This window comes from Ambystoma mexicanum, chromosome 10 (assembly GCF_040938575.1).
Source record: "Ambystoma mexicanum isolate Mex_15411 chromosome 10, UKY_AmexF1_1, whole genome shotgun sequence".
Taxonomy (NCBI): domain Eukaryota; kingdom Metazoa; phylum Chordata; class Amphibia; order Caudata; family Ambystomatidae; genus Ambystoma; species Ambystoma mexicanum.
Genome location: NC_090932.1, coordinates 518,231,994 through 518,254,816, shown reverse-complemented (window position 1 = coordinate 518,254,816; position 22,823 = coordinate 518,231,994). Strand labels below are relative to the sequence as shown.

The 22,823-nt window shown below is 44.0% G+C and overlaps 1 protein-coding gene across 2 annotated transcripts in view; it reads left to right on the top strand.

The window, feature by feature from the left end:
- CEP19 (centrosomal protein 19) overlaps window positions 1-22,823 on the top strand; it is a 179,427-nt gene that overhangs the window by 91,899 nt on the left and 64,705 nt on the right. Inside the window, exons 2-3 of one of the 2 annotated variants that reach the window (XM_069618087.1) lie at window positions 12,339-12,515; window positions 16,235-16,425. In XM_069618087.1, coding sequence (XP_069474188.1) covers window positions 16,287-16,425 — 139 coding nt within the window. In that variant the 5' untranslated portion in view covers window positions 12,339-12,515; window positions 16,235-16,286. The remainder of the gene's footprint in view (window positions 1-12,338; window positions 12,516-16,234; window positions 16,426-22,823) is intronic. The other variant, XM_069618086.1, reaches the window with a different exon arrangement.

The window sequence follows — 22,823 nt, the reverse complement described above, 5'->3', positions numbered from 1 at the left end:
TTTCCACCATAAGACTTACCTGTTGGATCAATCCCTCTTCACTTCGGGTCGGCGCCGTTTCTTTGGCATTTCCGAACCCCGGCCCCTAAGGGGAAAAAGACATTAGCATTAGTGAGCGAATGCAAGGACATTAGCAGAACGCTCATCAAAGACTTACCTGATATTTATTGGGACATCTCTTCTCACTTCGGGTCGGCGCCGTATCTTCGGCATTTCCGAACCCCGGCCCCTAAGGGGAAAAAGACACAAGCATTAGTGCATTAATGCAAGAACACTAGAGGAACCACTCATCAAAAACTCACCAGAATTTTCCTTCGACGGTTCCATTCCCTAACTCGGAATCTTCATTCAGCACCTGAAATAGAGAAAACAGACAATGGTTATTTAAAGCTTGAACTTGCAACAGAATTCTTACGGTACCTTACCGGAAAAGTCAAGCGAACTTGAACTCTCACCAATCCGAGATCCAGTGAAGTAACGGGATAACAACGCGCCCCTGCATCAGAAGCAGGATGGAGAGCTCGTCCTTTCAGACCCTAAGGTGAGACTTCACGGGGAATCGCAGAAGGGTTTCGTGGAGGGTGAGAAGGTGAGTGGGAGGCCTACGCATTATCCCGCAGATTGTTAATACTCCCTTTTCACACACAGAAGGATATTTCTACGAGCCAGACAAGCCAGATTTGGGGGTCCGGTCCATTCCATCTTCCGAGTCCTGCGCATCACCCTAGAAGAGGCCACAGCAATCCAAACCAGGCCAGCGCCTCCGTGGGAGTCAGGTGAGCGTTACATAAATATAAACTTCCAGACCTAGAGGAATCTGTCCTTAATAAAGGCCTGGGCTTTGTTATCACTAAGAAGCATGATCGTTTCCTCTTTCGCAGTGATTTTCACAAATTGATGAGAAAGATACATCTTAAAGAATTCTTCTCCGACACTTCCAACAAGGTTATGACTCCTCAGACCAAGAACCACACAGGTCTAAAAAATCCTTCGCATTTATGTCCACCTAGCCATTCGCATTCCCCGGAATCTATGATTTTTGAAAAACAAGTTCTCAGAGAGATTGAGAAATTGGAAAAGAAAAACCACCATACCTTTCAGAATTTTAGTTATCAAGAAATTAATGCACTTACCAGCCTCTCTAAACACAAAGACATCATAATAAAAAGAGCCTATAAAGAACGAGGCATAGTGGTCCTCGACAAAAAAAGACTATGTAAATGAATGTCTGAGTCAGCTTAACACCACAAAATATTATAAAAAACTACCAGAAAATCCAACTAAAGAACTACTAAAAATGATCGCGTTAAAAGCAGAAAAAGCCAAAGTCAGAGGATGAATAAGTCGCCAAGAAAGCAAATTCCTTATCAACTCAGATCCCTCTACACCCACCTTCTATTGTCTACCAAAGATACACAAGACCTTAACTAAACCCCCTGGGCGACCTATCATAGCTGGTATAAATTCCATCTTAGAACCACTCTCTAAATTCGCTGACCATTACTTGAAAAATTATGTCACCATAATGGAATCATACCTTAAAGATACAAAAGACTTTATCAAACGCTATGAAAATCAGCCATACGATATCAATACACAATATCTAATCACTCTAGATATCGTCTCTTTGTATACTAATAGCCCTCAACAAGAAACCATCGACATATTAGAGGAAATATTACTAACAAGGCTATCGAGGACCCAGTCCCTACGTCTTTCATTCTTTGGTGCATAGAAGTTGCATTAACAAAAAACTTCTTTGAATTCCAAGGCTAGTTTTACCAGCAGATAGAAGGGACAGCCATGGGAGCTACCATGGCCCCAAGTGTGGCGAATTTATATGTAGAATTGTTTGAGTAAAAACATATGTATACCAACAATCCATTTGAAAATCATCTACAGTCATGGGCAAGGTATATAGACTATATTATAGTCATCTGGAAAGGAACTAAAGAAGAGGCTAATCATTTTGTAACATGGCTTAATCAACGCAATCGCCATTTACAATTTACTATGATGATTGAAAGAGAGGAAATTAACTTCCTAGACCTAACCATCTTCCACCAACAAGGAACATTACTAGTACAACCCCATCATAAAACTACCGATAAGAACTCCCTCCTGCACTACCAAAGTCATCATGTTTAGGAGCTTATACCTCCTAAAGAACCACTCGCCCTGACAAGACTAGGTAATTATCTAACCTAACCTAGCCTGATAAATTATATTTTATCAACAATATTTAAAAAGCACTTATAGCCTATATCTTTTTTTATATCTCCCTGTTCTATATCAACAGCTGCAGTAAGAACACTCAAGTTTGATACTAAACACTGGCAACAAGAACCATCAACCCAAGAGATATGCACTGATAGCACACTCTAATGTTGTTGTCAAGTTGTTTTTATTTTACTATAATGCCTCCAGGGACAGTGACACCACTCCTGAAGAAAGTTCCGTAAAATGTCTAGAGAACTGAAACATGTCCGGTTCCCCCATCTAGAATAAACACTAGAATGACGATATAGCTACCTTAACGTAGGTTCCATGAACAGTGCAAGTCAGCAACTGCTCCCTGCGCTGGTCACTGAATCAACTACCCGTCAACTAGATAGATGTCACTAGATTGTGTCAAAGTGTCACGACTAAATTGTATGTTTTTTAACAACATAGGATTGTTTTATGTAAAGTGAAAGGGATTGGCCCATCGCTTTTTTAAGCTAATGTATTTTTTTTTTATTGAAACTGATTATTAAAAAATGATTGAATAGTTAATTTTTACAGCGCGAATTTAATGAATGTTGACTGTAGGTTGTTAAGAGCCAACTACCTCCTATGTTCAATACCATTGATTCCCCGATAAAAGGTAGATCTACTACCAAGGTAGTAAAAATTGGATTTCCCCCTCTATAGTATATTGGAATGTATCTGTCTCCACTGCTTCTGGATCTATCCTCCAACTGAAGAACTTGGGTGGAGGGGACAGGAGAGGAGGGTTTGGGGCGTTGTGTCTGGATGCGAATAGTTCGGTATCTATGGGCCCCCAGATTTCCTGAATCTGCATGAACATGTCTGGGAGTAGCCCCCAGTAGCTGGAGTCTACTAGATATAGAGAGTTCCAATCTGCTACTAAATTCTGCGCTGCTGGTAAATATTCAGCTGACCCGGATATCTGCTGCTGCAAACAGTGGTGCCAAAAGTCCTTTGGCATCCTGGACGAGGTCCCTCCCAGTTTTTTTTTTTTATATAGCGGACGGCTGAAGTATTGTCCATCTTGAGGAGAATGCAGCAATTTGCTCAGTCTCTAAAGGCCTGCACATCGAGAACCCGCCAGAAGGTCTAGACAGTTTATGTTGAGGCAAAGCTCTTACTCTGACCATTTTCCTCCTGTTTATAAACTTCAGCACTGCGCTCCCCAGCCGACTCTGCTTGCATCTGACTCTATCACTAGGTGTGGGGTGTCCCCAAAGATGGCCCTGCCGTTCCAGGCTCCATGTTCTGAAGCCACCAATGCAGCTCTGTAAGGGCTTCTTGATCTAGGGTGACAAACTTATGGTAGTCTAGGCCCCCTCTGAAATTCCTGATCTTCAATGTCTGAAGAGCTCTGTAGTGTAGCAGTCCCAGAAATATTGCTTGGATTGAGGCCGTGAGGAGGTCTGATTTCTCTGCATTCACGACGAAGCCGAGAGAAGATATCAGACACACCTGAAAAGGAAAAGGAAAACGGCCTCCCTGATGATTGATGGAGTCAAGAAAACGTTTGGAAGAGAAGGCTAACTGTTGCTCTAGCAGGTAAATCTGACTGGGAACCAGAGTGCGTGCCTCATCTCCATTAATTTTACAGTGTTTCAAGAGTCTCGGGCTCAAGAAGCAGCAGCACCAGGGTCGTCATGCCTTACTATGGAGAGCCATAAACATGCTTTTCCCCCTCCCCCTATCAAGGGTAGGATTTGTGCTTTGGCGGAGAGTTTTTTCCTAGTCACCTGCATTGAAAAAAACTGTGCGACTACATGTACCAGAATCCTTGGAGACTTTAATGAGAACTAACCAGACACACCTGTAAGTTTTGTCCTCTGTGTCCTTGGGGTCTATGTGGTCCCCCCCCCCTCTGCCACCCGGTCCCTGCAAAAACGTGCCCAGGGAATATTCTTTGAATGGAGCTCTGCGCCTTATCCAGGCCGGAATATGTTCCGACGAATTGCACCATTTCTTTGGCAAAAGCATCTCCAAACAATAAGCCTTTTGCGCCCTCTCCTGCCTCGTACGAAGCTAGGTTACTGAGCTTGCTGTCTATATTCAACAGCACTCCTCTCCTTCTCTCTGATGAAAGAGCACAATTTGCTTTGCCCAATAGAGAGACTGCTTGTTGGGCCCAGCTGCTTAGGGCTTGAGCATCTACTGGTGTGCCTGTATTTTATTTATTTATTTATTTAGTTTAGTATTTGTAGAGCGCACTACAGCCCAGAGGCAACGAGGCACTATAAGGAGATTTAAAGAAGGCTTGCTTGAGGGTTACAATAAGCGGCCCCATATGGTATACTTGGGTAGATTCAGTTACAGGGTTACAGACGATATACAGTCCTATTACATAGTTGCAGCGGGTATACAGTGAAGGTTACAGTTGGTTACTCATATACTTTCCTAGGTAGCACGAGGCATAACAGAGCGTGTGCTAGGTGATATAGTGGAGGTGCAGACCTAGACTGAGGGGCTCTTTTATACAAAGAGCTGGGTTTTTAAGGCCTTGCGGAAGGCTGTGTGAGACTCAATTGATCTAATCTGACCTGGGAGGTTGTTTCATAGGGTCGCCGCAATAGAGGGGAAGCTAGTGCCTCCTGCCCGCACTCTGCGCGTATCCATGGCCCTCTCGGGCAGGTCCATAATTTTTGCGAGTGGGCCTGTGAGATCTAAGAGCTTACCCTGACATCCTCGCCACACTCGGTCCACCCCTTTCCTAATGTCTTTTGATGCTTTGGTGACAAAGGTCCCCATCTTTGGATCTAGGTCTGGGGTGTCAGTCACTTTGCCTGACAATTAAGGCCTAGGACACTCTGCCCTCATTTTGGACCAGACTTCTCTGTCCAATGGTCTTCTCATATGTTATGTCATATACAGCGCCACTCTGGGCGATGGCACCCATTCAGTGGATCTAGGATGCCTTATTGCCTCTGGGTCGAACATGTCGGCTAGACCCTCCTTCATCTTCTTCTGGAGGCTGTTCAGAGACATTGGGTTTTTGAGGAGTTTCCTCTTCCTCCCCACCTTCGCCATCTGGTGAGTAACGAGCATCCTTTTCTTCCCCTTCATTGTTCACCCCTGGGGCATGGGGTCGAGAGCTTGAAACAGTCACCCTCAGTAGAAAGGCTTTCTTCAGCCTGCTGACCGGGTCAGCTGGCTCTTAGGGTCCCAGGTCTACCCCATCCGTGTGGCTCAGCTGCGTCAAAGAGGTGGTTGTCTTCCAAGCCTTTTTACAGCCCTGCTGATCAACCCCTGACTCTGGGTGTCTTGCTGTGGTTCCCTCTCTGGGGCTGAGCGACCTCCTCTGCCTGGACTTCTCCTGCACTACCTTCTGCTTGTTAAGCATGGCTTACAGCTGGTCCAGTCTGTGTGCCAGGGGCAGCACCCCTTGTGACAATTTGTCACCTAACACCCTTTTAAAGCTGAGGGAGAGGTCTCCTTCATCTCCTGCGGGCTCCTCCAGCCATTGCTCTGAGCTCCACTCAGGGGAGGTGCTTCGTGACCCTCTGGGTTCTTGATAATGTGCCATATCTCAATGCTCGATCACGCGAGCTGCTAGGGAAACCTCAGCTGTCAGATATGCCCACAAGGTGTCTGGCAAGCGAGCTATGCGCTTTTATCTTTTTTTGTTTGTTTGTAAGTACAGCCTTTTTCGCGACGTTCCGTCAGGATAACGTGCACGCACTCACTGTGGGCCTTCATTTACCATGAGGCGCGGTGCTTGCCGGACTGTGACTGCTGCAAAATGCGTCCTTGCGGGGTCTTAGCGCTTTGTCGGGTGTATCCAACCTGTTGTGGAGCTTCCGATGCTCCCACTGGGTCTTAAAGGCCTGCTTGCTGTTAATATATGGAGGCCGGCAAGCTGCCTCACGCGGGTGAGAACACCTGCGGCTCTGACCTCCTAAAGTGAGGAAAACAAAACAAATTGAAGTGAACGCTGCTGCGAATTAACAAAAGCCCCATCAGTACATATGGACTCTTGCTACGACTAACACAAGCACAGCGTTACGTATTCTCTTGATACCTATAAACATTCACTAAAAAGCTTAATTATTCAATATACGCGCATTATTACCACTGTTCCAATGTATTATCTACACAAACATTTGGATGTAATCAAATATGTTATATATTCTAAACGTGACAGGAAATGCCTATCTGTCAAAACAGCAATGAAGAAAGCGGATTAGGGCTTATGAGGAGTCTTACTTATAGGCATAGCCAGAGCCCGATTGGACAGAAGGTGCAGTCCAGAACTACTTAAGGTCTGAGGATTATGGGGATTGGTAGTTTCTTGGGACATTTTACCTGCGGATTAAAACTCTATTACCCCTTTTGTGTTTGAGCCTCCAGAGGAGCTTGGAGGAAACACATGTGAGTTTTAAAGAAAGTTTAAAATGTTATAAAGTTGAAATACTGCAAGAGCAGTAATAAAGAATATAAAGCATAATGCCCGCCTCCTGTCTCGTAGTTCTAGGGGAGAGGAGCATAACCCTAGCCTTGGAATCCTATATTTGTAAACTTTGTTTATTTCACTAGTTTTGATTACCTAAGAGACTGGAAACTTGGATGGAACCACCACAAAAACGTTATAGTTTGTGAAGAGATCATCCTTGCACAGTTGGTTTTAGTTATTCGTGTTAGGGGCTGAAGTAGGCTTTTGAGACGCAACAGTGACAGACTTTTTGAATATTCCGACAATTTCACTAGTTTTCTTTGAAGCAGGGCAACCCCTCCTAGCTTTAGGAATAGAGAGACATTTTCCAACCCTTTCTTGATCAATAAAAGGTTATACCCAAAAATATGCCACCAGTGTCCGAGCCTTACTTCTGTACCCCTACACCTCTCAGAGTTTCACTGTTCACTATAACTAGGGTGACCTCTTTGAGACAGGCATGGAATCAAGAGAGGCACAGACTCAAGTGTTATAGTTTCAAAACCTTTGCTTTCTATAAAGCTGGGGTTGGTGTAATACCTAACTGGCCCTAACTCTAAAGGGATTGTTCCCTCAACTGATGTTTCTAAGGGCTGTCGATGTCTCAAAGTCCAGAACCAAAATCTGTCTGTTTCTAAACCTATGCTTGCCCTGAAGGAAGCCTCTTTAAAGAAAAATAGTGATTCAAAAAGAAATGTTGTCTTCTCACCAGGCGTGGCTCTGTCAGTATCATCAAAATTCAGCACAATCAAAAAGAGGTTGCTCGTTAACTCTTCTCCACAAAGCTCTTGCACTCTGTTTGTAGTTCCTCAGGATTCCCTACCTCAACCTTCAATCCTTCCAAGTTTCAGACAAAACATAAAAAATATAACCCAGTTCCTCTCAAGCGTCTCAGGGTTCCCTTCCGCCAAGCTTTTCTCTGTTTCACAAAATAAGTATTCACCTTTGTTAGGCCTCTTAGGGTTCCCTTCCCCCAAGCCTTGGGCCCCTTCAGTTTCAAACACAAAATCCAACTTGTCAGGATGTACGTTTTTATTCATTTGCAGTCCCTTTCGCACACCACCTTCTCATGGGGTAAAATTACTTTTTTTCTTAAACGCCAGGTTCTTTGCTCCTCCTAAGCACGACTACTCTGTTCTTTGGCCCCTCTCTATATTTATTGTACTTGATTTTCTTCTGTCCTTTCATCTTCAGGTGTTCTTGCACCCCTTTTATTATCCTTCACTTCGCTGTGCCCACTTGCATCTTCTTTTGCTTTCTCATCTTTCACATTGTTGTGCCCCTGGCACCTTTCTTTGATTCACTTTCTTTCCACTGTGCCTCTTGCACATTTATTTCATTGCTTTTGTGCACCCTTGCACCTGTCCTTTTCCTTATTGTGCCTCTTGCACACTTATTTCACTCTTCGGTGCTCATTTGCACCTTTCCTTTACTTTCAGTTCACTCGCACCCTTTTTATTCACTTTCATGCTTTTTACTTTCTTTCTGCTCTCTTAGCGCCTTTCTCTCGCATTCCGCTTACTTTCTGCATCCTCTATGGCTTTCTGCTTTGTGCCGCTTTGAAATCTTGAAATTTTGAAAATATGCCTTTCTCCCTTCACGCTCCTGGGTTTCTCTCGCTTACTGGTTTGAAACTTACTGGGTAGCATTGCACTGGCGAGCGGTCTCTCTGAGCACATGGGATCGAGGTTCAGGTCTCACCACCTGGCCCCCCTCAGACTGGCACACATCCCAAGTGAACAAGCACTTTTCCACACATCGCCAGCAGGACAAAGGCTGCCTCTCTCTGGGTTCCTGGAGACACGGCTCCCTAACCACGCTACAGCCCCCTCGCAAGCACCGGGCCAGCATATCGGGCCCGCTGCTCTCCTCCGGATCCCCTAGGCTTCTTTCCCTGCTCCTTGGCTTTGATCAGCATTCACAGCTCGCTCCCCGGATTGTGCAAATCCACACCTTTTGTACTTAAAACGGAAGGCAAGTAGAGTCAGGTGGGAGAAGTCCATGTTAAATGCCTGACCCTGCCTGATTCTATTAATGGAACAACCCAACAGTAATAGGTGGCAGCCTTCCTTATGTTTATCAAGGTGTTTCTTGCAGGTAATCCTTCTTTTTTTCTTCTTTTTCTCTTCTTCTTTTTTTTCTTCGTTTTCTTTTTCTTCTTCTTTCTTTTTCTCTTTTTCTTCTTTTTCTTTTTTCTTTCTCTTCTTCTTCCCAGTATAAGTCGGAAATGAGGAGGGGAGTTTAATTGGGATTGATGGTTAATTCTGTTTAGTAGAATACTATTAGGAGATAGATAGCGGAGATGGGAATATTCTCTAGCCTTGTTTTTATTTAATGATAGCTTCCCCTTGTGGCAGAGTATTCCATCTCTGATTTTTTTTATTATACACGGATGGGTCTTGAAAGTATTCCCCGTGGTCTAGATGGGTAAGAGATGAATGGATATTAATATCACGGTCCTGTCTCTGTTGTGCCCGATCTTTCTTCTCACCCCATCTCATATACTTAACTCGTTTCCTACTCTTACTTGGACCATGAATAATGGGTTTTGAATTCGGAGCAATGAGACCTGGATCAGGGATTAGAGAGTCAGCAGCCCCCATAAAGTCTTCCGGTACTTCTTCCTCCTCTTATTGTTCTGTGGGTATACCACATCTCGCCTTGGGTACTCCCATGGATACAACCCTGGACTCGCCTACCCAGGTGATCCTCCCTTGCTTGTCCATCCCCAGGGTTGGGATCCAAAATCGATAGCCCTCCCTATACCACCTGAATATAGGGTTCTCAGGGTTTACATGGGAGGATACCCAAAGGTTTCTCACAGTTAATCCTCATTACTCTCGGTTGCCTCTTTCGATATGTGGGAGCCCCTCTACTGAGAACGAACATGGATCAAATGCCCTATTCTATGGAATTTTTTCCACTCTGGCTATGCTATAGCTCGACCACTATTGAGCACCTAATGCCTGACCTTTTATTAGGAACTGAAGCATTCCAAAAGTGGATCACCATTCCTTCACTCAATGGCTCGTTTAAAGAAAGTAAACAAAATAATTAGCACAACACAGGACTACTTTTCAGATCACCTCCAAAAACTCAATTCAACTAGCATCTGGTTAATCCATACATGGCAGAGGCATTATGGAAACAAGGCCAAAGTAGACTCTGTTCAAAGAGATTCCTGGACTCGGAACAGTATTTCTGATAAAGAAACAAAATTAACAGATCTGCTTGCAATGTTAGATAATCTTCTCTTTTGAGCCTTTCTGTTCTAGCTGCACAACTTTAGAATGCCATCTCTACAGCCATCCCTACATACTTGGGATTAGAAAATCAAAACCTCACTCTCCCTCCTACCCCCCATCCCCACTGAGCGAAGGTTCTTGCCGTTCTAGATTTCAATACCTTTATATTGCAGAGCTGATCCCTAGGATCAACCACATCAGGAAAGCCTCCCCACTTGGTGCAGAAAGACCCAACCAATTCACTCTTTCTACCTGACCTTTGTCCTTAACTAGCACCTAGAGTTGGAAAATAGAACCAAGGGGTGATCTCCAATGAATTGACTACCCACCCACTGAGACAGACTAACCAAATGCGTCGCCTTACCATGACTCTTCTCTCAGAGGTGCCCGGAAGATAATCCTTTGCCCCATAACTCAGAGGGCGATGCACACCTTCCCACAAATCTGCACTTCTAATGTATTACCCCACATTGTACCCCATATTGTACCTGTTTTTTGTCTGTATGGTCAGTGCGATACCTGTAAATAGTTTTGCTTTGCTTTCTATTTATTTTCTGTCACATGTCGGTATCTTAAACATCAGCTTTCATGCAACTTCTGTTCCAATTTGTACTACCGCCTAACATTCGTTTGAATCATTATCTCAATCCCACAGGAAGGTAATAAAGGCTTGGGAGCTATGTTTATTTCCAATCTACCAGTGAGTCTCTCTCCTCTGATAGGCCATTGAGTCTAAAAGGAAAACATAACCATATAACCTTATGCCACAACCTTGCATGTAAATGTTACACACACCATGCAAGGCATTTTGGTTTACTGTTAGATATGTGGCATGTCGTTTTTTACCTGGCGACTGCAGTTATTTCGTGCTGGGGATGGAGAGACGTTGGACGTGGCCTGCTTTGGAATTCCTGGTCTCTTTTACTTCTTTAGCTTGGTATATGTGCTCTTGGGGGGTGGGGGCAAAGGGGGCAGTGGTGATTGGCCTAGCCATGGTCTGTGTTATCGACCGGCGGCTGGGGAACACTTTTGTTAAATGTACAATTCAACAATCTATACATTAAATACCTATTTCTTCTTGGCATAACCAGGGATCAAAATTGCTGGCAGCTATTTAGCTCCTGCTTGTAGGCTAGAAGAGCCTAGCTAGCTTGAAAGCAGCAAATACCTGGAGCTATATTCGGTTCCCCAGGCAGACCGGTGCCTTATAAACATACATATGTGACATAAACTTGAAATATTTGAGAACGTTAAAGAAGAATTAGGACACATGTTAACACAATGGTTCCTACATAATGTCAAAAGTATCTCCTGGAAGCTTCTTGTTCCCTTGCACTAGCTGCTACCTTCAGGGCGACGCCTGATACTGAGGAGCTCTATTTAGCTCCTGTTCATCAAATTTAAATTTCAAACCCATCATAACCATAGAGCAGTCTTAATACTTACAATGTTTCAGGGGATTAACTAATTTCATGCCATTTCTTAGTTTGGGTATTGTCTATGGGCATCTTCGCTTAACTTCATTGTACTCCTTTTGCACGTCTGTTTTCCTTTACAACTATACATGCAGCAAACCATACACATGTAACAGCTGACAACGTTTAGCCAATGTATTGCTCTTTTAAAGCACGTAGCGGCTATCACACTTTTGCATTCTGGTAGTCTGAGCAGAATAGTAATGTCTTTGCTGTATGTTTCAATACAAAATGTAACTAACCACATATGCCTAAATTAGCTAGTCACCTTTCTCCCCCAGCAAGGGTGTTCAGGGTAAATTTTCCTGTTCTAGAACAGTTCACCTCACTAAGATTTGATGACCTTTTCCCAGCTACTGCACTGCGTTCGTCACACAACTTGACATTGACCATTCAATATCATCTCTCATCAAGTGGCTATGCAGTTATGGGGGTTCAAAATGATCTATTTCTACAGTTCCCTCTTTTCCCCTTTGTGTTTCCTGCATTCACCTTTTACACTGCCATCGTATATCTTGGTTCTGGCTCTTTTGTCGGTCAGATTGGCTCTACCAGACTGTCTCACCTGTTCATGGGAAGGGATTTAAAAAATTGTATTTGGTCAAGAAGCCTCCACACCTCAAGGTCTTGCTTGAGCACATTTTGTATCCATCACGCACCCATGTTTTCACATATTTTAATTCCGTTCAATCGGCATACTAGAAATTGCTTTTAAGGTGCTTTGCTCCGCCTCCTGGATGGTTTTAATTCCTTCTTGTCCCAATTGCTATATGTTTGATGTACTACTGATATACCAAAGATTACACATGCACCTCAACTATCGCAGTCCTTCTTTTTTCTCCTTTAACTTGCTTGTAACTAATTTGTTAGGTTTGTCTGTCCGTTTCCATTGTAATTGTGCTCCTCCAATATTTTCACTGTTTCCCTTTTTCCTTTCCTCCACAGGACCTCTCTGGTTTTCCCTGGGCTGCACATGATATGCCATTATTCGGACAAGATTGGGCGCTAGAAGGCCACTGCAGTGATGATCTGCACAGTTTAAATGCTCATTAACATTACATGTTCTACTGCGCATTGTGAGGGACCTGGAATGAGAGACGGACACAGCGACTTATGTTTCTGGTCAAAGACTTTTATTAAAATGAAAGGGTGTGAGGAAATACATCTGTCCCTGCACTATAGGTGTTTCCCTACCTAAAACTAAGGGTCTGTCGATGTCAGAATGTCCAAAACAAAACCGTCCCGTGTCTAAAGTACTATTCTGGCCCTCACATTCTAATAAAATAAACTCAAAGGTGAAAAGGGTAATGTCTGTGGCCTTGAGTGGTTTAATAATGTTCAAAAAGGAAACCTGCGTAACTCCAACACAAGTTCTAGAAGGATGAGAGTCCCTTGTTCCAGAGGGTGGGTCCCTTCTCCTGGATTTCTCTTCCTTCTGTTGTTGTATATTCAAAGATAACAGTTCTTTGAGTTTCTGTTCCTCCACAACACTACAGATAAACAAAACAACCTGACTCTTTATCCTGTTAGGTTACCTTTTGTACTCCCCTGCCAGGTTTTGTCTCCTCTTCTCTTTGGTTTCACACAGCCTTTGGCTAGTCCTGCTATATCCTTCTCAGGATCCATTTTTGGCTATGTATTTCGTATGCAATGCTCAGTTTGCCCTTGCCTTGTGTATTTCCCTACCAGGACTTTTGTTTGTGAACACAGTTATAAATTTCAATTTCCTGGTATGCTATTTCTGCCAGTATTTTCTTCCTGTGGGCTCTGCACCCATTTTCGAACGTAATATCTTCTAGGCTCTGCTTTATCTAGTTCTATGTCTCCATGGTACACTATCCTGCCAGGGCTTCTCTTAACTTTGTATTGCATACACTGACATTCCTGAAAGTTTTTACTCTTTGTTAATTTTCCCCTTCAAAAAAATGTTCAGAGGTTCTTTCTCTTTCAAATGCTTTAATTGTTTTCTTTACAATTATTATCCTGTTGCATATCTGCCAATACGTGTTAGTGTCCCTGCTTCCCTTCCGGGGACTCACCAGTTCTTGCTGGGGTGCTTCGTTCCTCTCACGGTAAGCCGGTGTCAGGCATTCAGCTTTTCTCCCCGTCTTGCCATCTTCGTTCCTCAGCTTCTCTGTGTCCCGTGGTTCCTGCTGGGCTTGTGTGCTTGGTGTCAAGGGCTGATCATACGCTGCTGCGTCATACCTGCAAATGCCCAGGAGCCCTGCGTTGGCTTCTGGCGTTCTTGCAGTGTGTTTTCTCTCACAGGCAGCTTTCCTCTTCCTCTTTGAGCGGCACAGCTCCATGGAACTCCTTGTAGCTCCACGGTCTCCCTGTCCACACCGAGTGAAGCCGCTCTCTCTTCAGCTGCTTTCTCCAGTCAGACGTTGCTGCTGTTTTTGAATCTCCCGGGTTATTGGTACCCACTCCCAACCTTTAAAGTGCAGCTTGTGTTCTTGGTCTTTTCTGCTCTTCATCACTTGGCTCATCTTCCTTGTCCAAGTATTCTTGCAGTTATGGGAATTGAAGTCCTTTCTGGATGTTTTACATGAAACCTCTGGGTGAGTGCTCTCAGAAGTCTTTAAGTGCAAGTTGGTTCTAAATAATTTGTATGCAGAGTCTGAGGAGATATTGTCATGTGTTTTGGATGGTAAATTGAAGCTTGATGGTTCACACACAGATCTTGTTAGGTCTTCAGTACCCTTTTCTAAGAGGATGAATCAAGGTGGAGTAATATGCCATTAAGGCACTGGATATGGATGGGGTATCGTCCAGCGAGGAAGCGGAATACCATGCCTTTTCCGATGGTGATCTGCTACTCCCCCGGTGGTTTAACCCCCACCACACCCCACCGCCCCCATGTGATCCTCCCTCATATAGCCGCCCCCAGTGTCGGGATCAGGCAGCAGCTGCCGTACTCTGGCCACATGGGGAGAGGTCACTGCCGGGAAAGAGTGATGACACCAACAGATTCATCACACCATACTTGTGCTTCCAACTTTAAAATGTTAATAAAATCTCCTCCTTTTCTTACCTTTCATGCCACAAACAAGCTCACTCTTGCCGTTTCTCTCCTGGATTAATGTTGTTCTCTTCACTTTGTCATCCATCTACCTCTCTTAATTGCCACCTGCTGCCCATTGATCTTCCTCTCTTTTTCTACTTGCTTACTATTTTCCTTGAACAGTTGTTAAATACATTCACAGTCTGGCCCCTCAATTCATCTCTTCTCTCATTATGGTTAAATCCCCCTTCAGAACACTTCAATCTCCAACACACCTTTGCTTGACATTTCCTCTCTTCCTTTGTGCCCAGTCCCAGTTGTTTTCTTTTTTTGCCCCAAAACACTTGAATGTTGCACTCCCTTTCCATTCGGTCAGCCCCTTCTCTCTTCTGTCCACTCTTTTGAAGTCACATCTTCTCTTACGGAACCCCGCTTAAACATTTCATGCTGCCTACAAATATTCGATTTTTAAATATGTACTTTTATATTGTTCTTTGTTCACTGCTTCGTTGTGAGCACTTTATACATTTAAAAAAAGGGCAGGAGGTGTGTGTGTGTGTGTATGTATGTATGTATGTATATATATAAGTTCGGAAGATCCGATATCTAGGGTCTTGGCCGTCCTTGATTTTGTTATTGTTGCAGGGAGGGGAAGGGTGGTCTGTGGTGTTAGTTTTGAAGTGTTGCATTTTTTCCCCCGCCCGTTGAGTGCTAGTGGAGAGGTCTTGGTGTCCCATGTCTGTATTTGATGAACGTAACACTTGACTCCAAATACCTTTCTCTGATGTGGAGGAATCTTGAAAGAGACCAAGCCGTTGCGACTGTCTGTGTTTTGCTTTTCTGAGTCCTGCCCTGGAGATGCACTCAGAGGGTGGCGTTGATGTCTTTTGTGAAGGACGTGTGGTCCATCTGCCATCTGGAATGTTTGTTCTTGCAACGTTGTCTTGTGTGGGGTGGGGGTGGGTGTCTTTGAGTTCTGTGTCAATAACTGGGAATGCACGTTAAACTGACCTGCTGCATCTGGTCTTTGGAGCTCCTGCGTCTGTGCCATTTTGGTTACAGTCTGGTGAACAGCTAGGTATTATGTGGCTTTCAAGAAGGGTGTGAGGTTATTTCAAAGCGCAAAGTCGCCAGGCACTGATTTTCTTTTTAGGATCATTGCCTGAAATTACTTGGCGTGACCTTTATTGGAGTGCTTTGTTGAAGGACAGGACTGCTACTAGTGCTACATTGCTGGATGCAGGCTTTCTGCCAAGCGCATATCTGATTCATATCGTAGGGATTTGTTCTGGGGACCTAACTGTGGATAATGCTTAGGGTTTTGAATTGGAATTTGCTTTTAAGTGGGAGTTGTGGAGTGTCCAATGTACATGGGTGTTCCTTCTTTGCAGTTGTGTTTTTTCGCTCTTTCTATTTGATTTGATGGGTATGTAAATGTTTTTGCTATAATTCTGTCTTTAGTACTAAGTCAACGACTACCGTAGTTGTAAGTGGGAACATTTAGGTGCGATGTAACGGATGAATCTTAATTTAAAGAATCATGTTTTCACTATAGCTTGGAGGTGGAGGCAGAAATCTGAGATTTTTGACCAAGTTTAGCTGGGGGACAGATTTCCAGTTCTACCGGCCAAAGATTGTAGTCCGTCCTGTCGGCAGTACATTCCAAGAGATTACCAACTCTTATTTTACATTTCATTAAGCCACTTAACGCTGGGAGTGAGAGGCTGTGTTTTTTTGCCGCTCGCACCATACTGTGTTAATTCCTGATGTATTAAAACATCTGTACCATTTTTAGAGCTGTCCAATCTCAATTAAAGTGTCTTCATTGCCTTCTCAGGTGCTCTCTAAGAATTTGTCCAACTGATTTTTGATTTCACTGTTGAGAGGTCATGAAATATCATGCAAAGAAGTGTGGCATACGCTACCAACCCCCTGCCATCATCCTGGTGTATGAGGAGGTTGTAGAGGGCAGTGATGGAAAAAAACGCCAACGCATCATGCCCATCAGGAATTTCTCCAAGTTCTCAGGTATACTTTCCTATTTCATATACATTCATTATTTTCCCTTTGACATTTTAATGACTGAATCCTGTACTTTGTTCATCTAAATTATTCTATTTTACGACTGCAACAGATATGCCATTGAAAGTGTCAGGGAAACAAGGCTCACACAATATATTCTAGAAAGTAGCAGAGACTGTTTATTGCATTGCAACACAATAAGAACAAAAAAGCTAATCGCATATCTCCTACCTTCCAGCAACAACCTAACCTTCACTCCCCCAGGGACCCTTACTTGAGTGCCCAGACGTTGACGAATGAAAACTTAAACTGAAGATAACTCCTTCAATAGCGGACTTGGCAGCCAATGGTCCCTTTGCATCCATCATAATATATACAGAATAATTATTAACATGGGATGAATCAAAAGGCTTATTCAATAATTTCTTTTTTAATGAGTATATCATACAAATAATTTCTAAACTAACACATACCTGGAAATTACTAATCAACAACACGCAAAAAACAAGTTCATATACATCAATTAATTGTACAACGCACACAATACACATTCAATATTGAATCAAGCTCTTGTGGCAAGGTCAGTAGACTGACCTTGTCAAGAGGGGCTGGGGGACCTCTCTCAACCTGGAGTGGGAGGCCCACCAGGGTGAAAGCCACAGCCGTTCCTACCTCAGACAGGAAGGTGACAGTTGGGAGTGCCCCTCTCTGAACTAGCATCCGATGGCTCACCTTGTACTTGTGCAGATGCTTCAGAAGACTCCTCTTTCCGCCGTCACTCCTTTTTCTCTCTGTCCATCGATCCTTAAAGAGATACGGTCTGTCTCTGTTAGAGGCCACAGTGCCTGCCTATAAATACACAGGACAAGCAGATGAGGGGGGGAGGGGGGGAGGGGGATGAGGGAGCTCAGGACTGCAATAAGCCTGTCCGAAGGCCTTCAGATTGCTGAACTAGCAGCAAAAAAGGTATGGCAGCCTGGAAGAAAGACTGAAGAGACTGGTTAGGCAGAAGAATAAAGCCGGAGGATGACGGACTGGAGAGCAGTGAGAGGGGCGGAGGAGAACAGGAGCCGGAGCCACGGAGAGACGAAAAACCAAGGCAGGCAGGAACACAGGGAAATGACCGGGCAGCAATAGTACCCGAACAAGGCAAGAGGAGAGGAAGCGAAGGAATAGAAAACAGAGCGTCTAACCCACTAAGGAACAGGGTTGTAACGCAAGGTGCCGGGTGTCTGCTGGGGAGAAAAGGATGCCGGGATGCCTTCTTGGGAGAACACTAGACCGCTAACACGGTTTGCAATCCCGGCATCTTGGCACACCAACGTGAGCCCGTCTCCATCTATTCCACAGTGACCACTGCTGTGTCATGACAGCCCCAGTCCCCGTCCTCTTCCCCAAGTGCTTAGACAGTAACAATGTGAATCCTATCCATACCTCTTAAACACAATGCTGACTGGTTTCTTTTTTTTAAAAAACATTTTTGGTAACACCAACATACAGAAATGTCTGGGCAGATCGCCTACAAGACAACTGCCCACCAGAGCCTCCAAGTAAACTACTCCAATCATCAGAGAGACAATTGTTTAATCCATATTTTAATCCCTTGTTAATAATTATTTTGTACGTATGTGTGTGTTTTGATGATTTTTAGTCCCAACACACCCATCACCTGACCTTGAACCTTCCTCAAATGTTGGTAACTTTGCTGAGTGCTTGCAAACCCATGATCCTTCCCCGTCCACCTGTCCCCATCACATGTCCAGGCGCCCAGGTTTCATTGAAGTGTCCACCACCCTATAATGCCGTGCTGGCTCATTTACTAGAGTATCGTCAGTTCTAAAACTGGAACTTTATCATTTATTTCATGTGACAAGGTCAGTATCCTGACCTTGTCAAGTGGTAATGGGGAAACCCCTCTCAGCCTGGGTTGGGAGGCAGATCCAGAGCTAGTCCTTCCCCAGAAGGAGGCGGTGGCCAGTTGGGAGAGTCCCATTTCCTGTCCCCTCACCAAGTGCCAATCTGTGCGTGTGCAGTACCATTTTGCATCACCCCCATTACCCAAGGTTCTTGCCACGTTTTTCTTGTTTTCTCTGAAATGCCAAAGAAGCCCCATTCATGGGAGGAAACTACCCTCAGAACAGCAACCCATCTGTGCTCCAGGCATAGCAAATCCAGGTGGGGGAGAGAGCCAGGAGAAAGGGTGCAGGAGCTCCACTACACACGTCCCTCCAGATACGGTGTACATTGGGCCTTTTTACACACACAAGTCCTGTGGAAACGACCAGTTTCATGTTTCCATGTGTTTCAGTTACACAGGCCATTCTAGGCAGCACCCCTATAAATCATGGAGGCTGTCCGAAGTGGACAACTGTGATTTGTTCGCCCCCTTTAACACTCTGCTCTAGTGATAATTCCACATAGAAAATACTTTGTGTTGGTAAAGTTTGCTCTACATGGGAATTGATGTTGGTTTCACTTTGGAGATATCACATACAGACACAGGTGCAGATCACTATTTTCTACAATTCTTTTAACCCAATTAATGTGTTCACTAACCCTATCCCTAAACGGAAGCACACCCTATCCCTGTAGAGTGTGCTGTCCCTAGGCTGGAGGTGGTGCACTGCCTATCTAAAAGGATGGGAAAAGGGAAAGACTATCCCTGCCACTACAGTGAAAAACGATTAAAATTAGCTGGGATCCTGTCCCCAGGCTAAACGCACAGCCGGACAGTTCACGTGGGAATATTTGATGGATGGCACAGTAACATAGTTTATTCACCCTCCATGAAGTATGTACCTGCAGGATAACGTATTCCTCTAAAAATAAGAGGTAAGACCCTAGATTTTTTTTTTCATAATCTGAATGTTTTGGCTGTCTTCCTCATATTAAAACTGTAAGCATAATTGCAATTCAACAGTAAATTAAAACATAACCAAACATGTGCCATCTAGACACCAGGCATTTGTAGATGTTACTTATACTCTGTATCTCAAGGGTCACTCCAAGATTTCAGCTGGTTAACATGGTCGACCGTTTTCGATGACCTAACTACTAAAGTCATCTTCTTCAGGACCAATTTCTTTTCAAGATGCAGCCAGTCATCTACCCCTCAGATCAGGTGGGGCATCCAACCCAGCCTGGGAAATAGAATTAAAAATGACCATTATTTAGCCACGTTTAGCGTCATGAACTAATTTTCAAACAAGCACTATATGCTGCTATGACTGTTCAAAGACAGTGTTCAGTCGATTACTTTGGCCCTTCTCTGACATGTTGTGCTCATATAAGATGGATAGACCCCCTCCCCCACTCTTTTTGGATGATAGAATGGTAATTTTTGAACAGATGCCCAGATTCTGTTTAATTCAGTCCTTCTGGTGACAACACATTTCAATTGCCTTTACAGAAGAGACATATTTACAAACCAAAATGTCCCTATTTATGAATTACCTTATCTGTTTCCTGTTTTTTGCTGGCATTTTTTAACAGATGGTCATGGCGGTCCCTTTTTCTGCTCGGTCATTTTTGACTTGATGTAATTAAAGGAATGCCTCCACACATAGAGAGAAATAAATGGTATATATTTCAGTATGATGTGCGCTCTATCTCTAAGGGGCTTTCTTGATTTTACAGCATTTCCACAACACTTGTAGTGGTTTTTTCGTCATCTTTTGGACGGTATAAACGTGTGAACGTCTGCCCGTCTAACGTTCGTTCTCTCATTCACGTAAATTGCATGCCCAAGTGCGAGACCTCAACTTAATATAACTCATGTATGCAATGTCACCGCATATATAGTCTCACACTTGCTTTTGATATTTCCGTGCTGTATGGCTCTTGCCTTACGGCTGTTCAGGAGGGCGTGTGTGAGGCAGCAAGGCTCCAGTAGGCATCTCGCACACGGCTCGTCCAATGCGTTTTCACTACGCCGCACTCGCTATCCTCACTCTTATGTGACTTGATGTTTCTCGAGTGCCGATGTGGCGGCCATCTCACAACGGGGCATTCCGGCATTACAGCATTCCCAACTGGTATCGTTCAACGATCGGCGCAATATTCCATGAATATCCTTGAAATTTGAAGTTCCATACTTTTTTCAGCTAGTTTCCATGCTGATTTATTTTTGCCTTGGGTGCTTTTCCACACAGTGATCATTTATAATACTATCTGCCTATCAGATCTAATCGGCACATCTTATAAATCAACTGCGCTTACATGCTGTAATATTCAATATATATGCTGCTGCCATCTGTTCTGCATTTCTTGAGAAATATCCCAACATTTTTTCTAAAAGTTTTCCAAAGAACAAGTAGAAGAAGCCTCTACTGTTTCCATTAGAACCCACGCACTGTCCTACGGTTATAAGGGTTAATTCCATAATTTATGCGAATATCAATAACAGACCACTTATTTTCTTCTGTACTCTGACCTTTCAACACAGTTGCCCAATTGATTTTAAATACTGTGTGAAAAATGGAGAGGGGGGAGAGGAAACTTTGGAACCATTTTGCATCACAAATGTGCACATGCTTTAGGACACCTTAGGGAAATATTTTAGTTGGTATTCTTATTGAGCTTGACTTGGAAGACTGGAGCATAATGGGAGCTCAGTTGCAGAAGAATCATTTGCCCAAGTTTGCAAACTGCAAAGCTGATGAAGGTTTGAATTTGGCAGTGCACTAGATACATGGGCATTTATCTATTTAAATTATTTTATTGTGCATTTGTAAGGCGCTTATACATCAAGTAGATTGTGTTTCAAAGTGCCCACACGGCAGCAGGGTGGGAACATGGGAATGAGTGAGAAATATACCAAAAATAAAGAGAAAGAATGAGTCGGTCCTACTAGGCCTTGTCAGCATTCAGAACATGCAAGTGCAGAGAGGGAGAAAGTGACGGGGTGAGTACTAGGCGTTCCACTGAGGAAGTGCTATGGAGTAAGTTTGTAGCAGCTATTAAGTGCCTTCAGTGCACTTGGTGAGAGTGGTTATCTGCCAATAATAAGTGCAGGCCTGAGAGACCGCACAGGCCGTGGGCGCTCAAAGACGCCCAAAGGCAAGTGCTTGGACTAGGCAGAGGCTGGAGGCGACTGCGGGGCTGGGGGGGGGGGGGGGGGACACGACCCAGAAGGATACATGAGGGCCCCAGTCACTAATCTCAGCCACTGCGGTGTTTGGCAAGGGAGGGAGAGTGGGAAGGAGGAGGCGAAAAGGGAAAGTCTTGAGGAGCTTCTGGAATTTGAGGAGATCCTGCTCAAGATGGAGAGGTGGGGGGGCTGTTCAGAGGAGGGAGCCAGCCGAGGAAAGAGATCATGCTGTTTTTTTCTGTTTCAGAAACTCATTAGGCCATAATGCCTTGAGGAGTATAATGTGTTACGGTTCTATGAGTCTTCCTCCAGTTGTGTTTGGCTGTTGTGATTATTATAGGCTTTTAGTGTTAAATATAAAGATGTGTTTTGTATAGTTTTAAAAGACTTCTTGTCTGCGCCTGTGTGAAATGGCCCAGTCAATATTTTTAGTAGTCTCAGCAGAGGGAGAGAGCAAGAAATGAGTGGTAAGCCCCGAGACAGAAGGGCGAGACGCTTCTGTTTGGCATTGGGCATCTGTAAGAAAAGTGTAACGCCCAGCTGGAAAGTATAACAAGAAGGTGAACTTCGCAAGGAACGCCCAGGGGAATTGTGAGCCACAGTAAGTGCCTCGGAAACTCTTGGTGAGAACATTCTATGCTCTTCCTCTAACGTGCTTGGCCTATTTCAAATGTCATAGAGCTTCATTTTAAACTTAGCTCATCTGCCAATAAGAGGTCACGTGAATTGGGCAATTGGTTTTTATAAATTACTGTGAGCACCATAAACTGGACGATAGTTCCTTTAATCTACAGGACAAGGGTCCAAATAGCATTCATATCAATAATAAAAGAAAAGAAAATAAAGGTGCTCAAGTACAGCCATGATCATGAAGTTGCGCAGTACATTGATTTTGGTCAAGGCGAAGGGTGTGGAAGGAGATGGCTCCTACCTAGTCGATCCAATAGCAGGAATTTCATCTTCATCCGCATTGGACGGAGCCCCTTTGGCTAACAATTGCCTATTATCAACCCAAGCACAAGTTCACGCATCAGTACAAACTGTTCAACCAGAGGAAGGAGAAGCAGAGCAGAATGTTCAATCTGTACTCGTACAGCAATGGCAATGGGGGTTGGAATACACTGTGACTATCACAAAAAAAAGAATATTTTGGAAGAAAGAGCAATAAAAGTTTAAATGATGTGGAGTATGAAACAGAAACCCCATGTGTAGCGCCATTTATTCCAACTGCCTGTACAGAGGTTCATCTTTCAGCCATGAGATTGGAGAAGACTCAATCCTCCTTACTTACTGGAGCCAGAAACCTGTCCTTTTC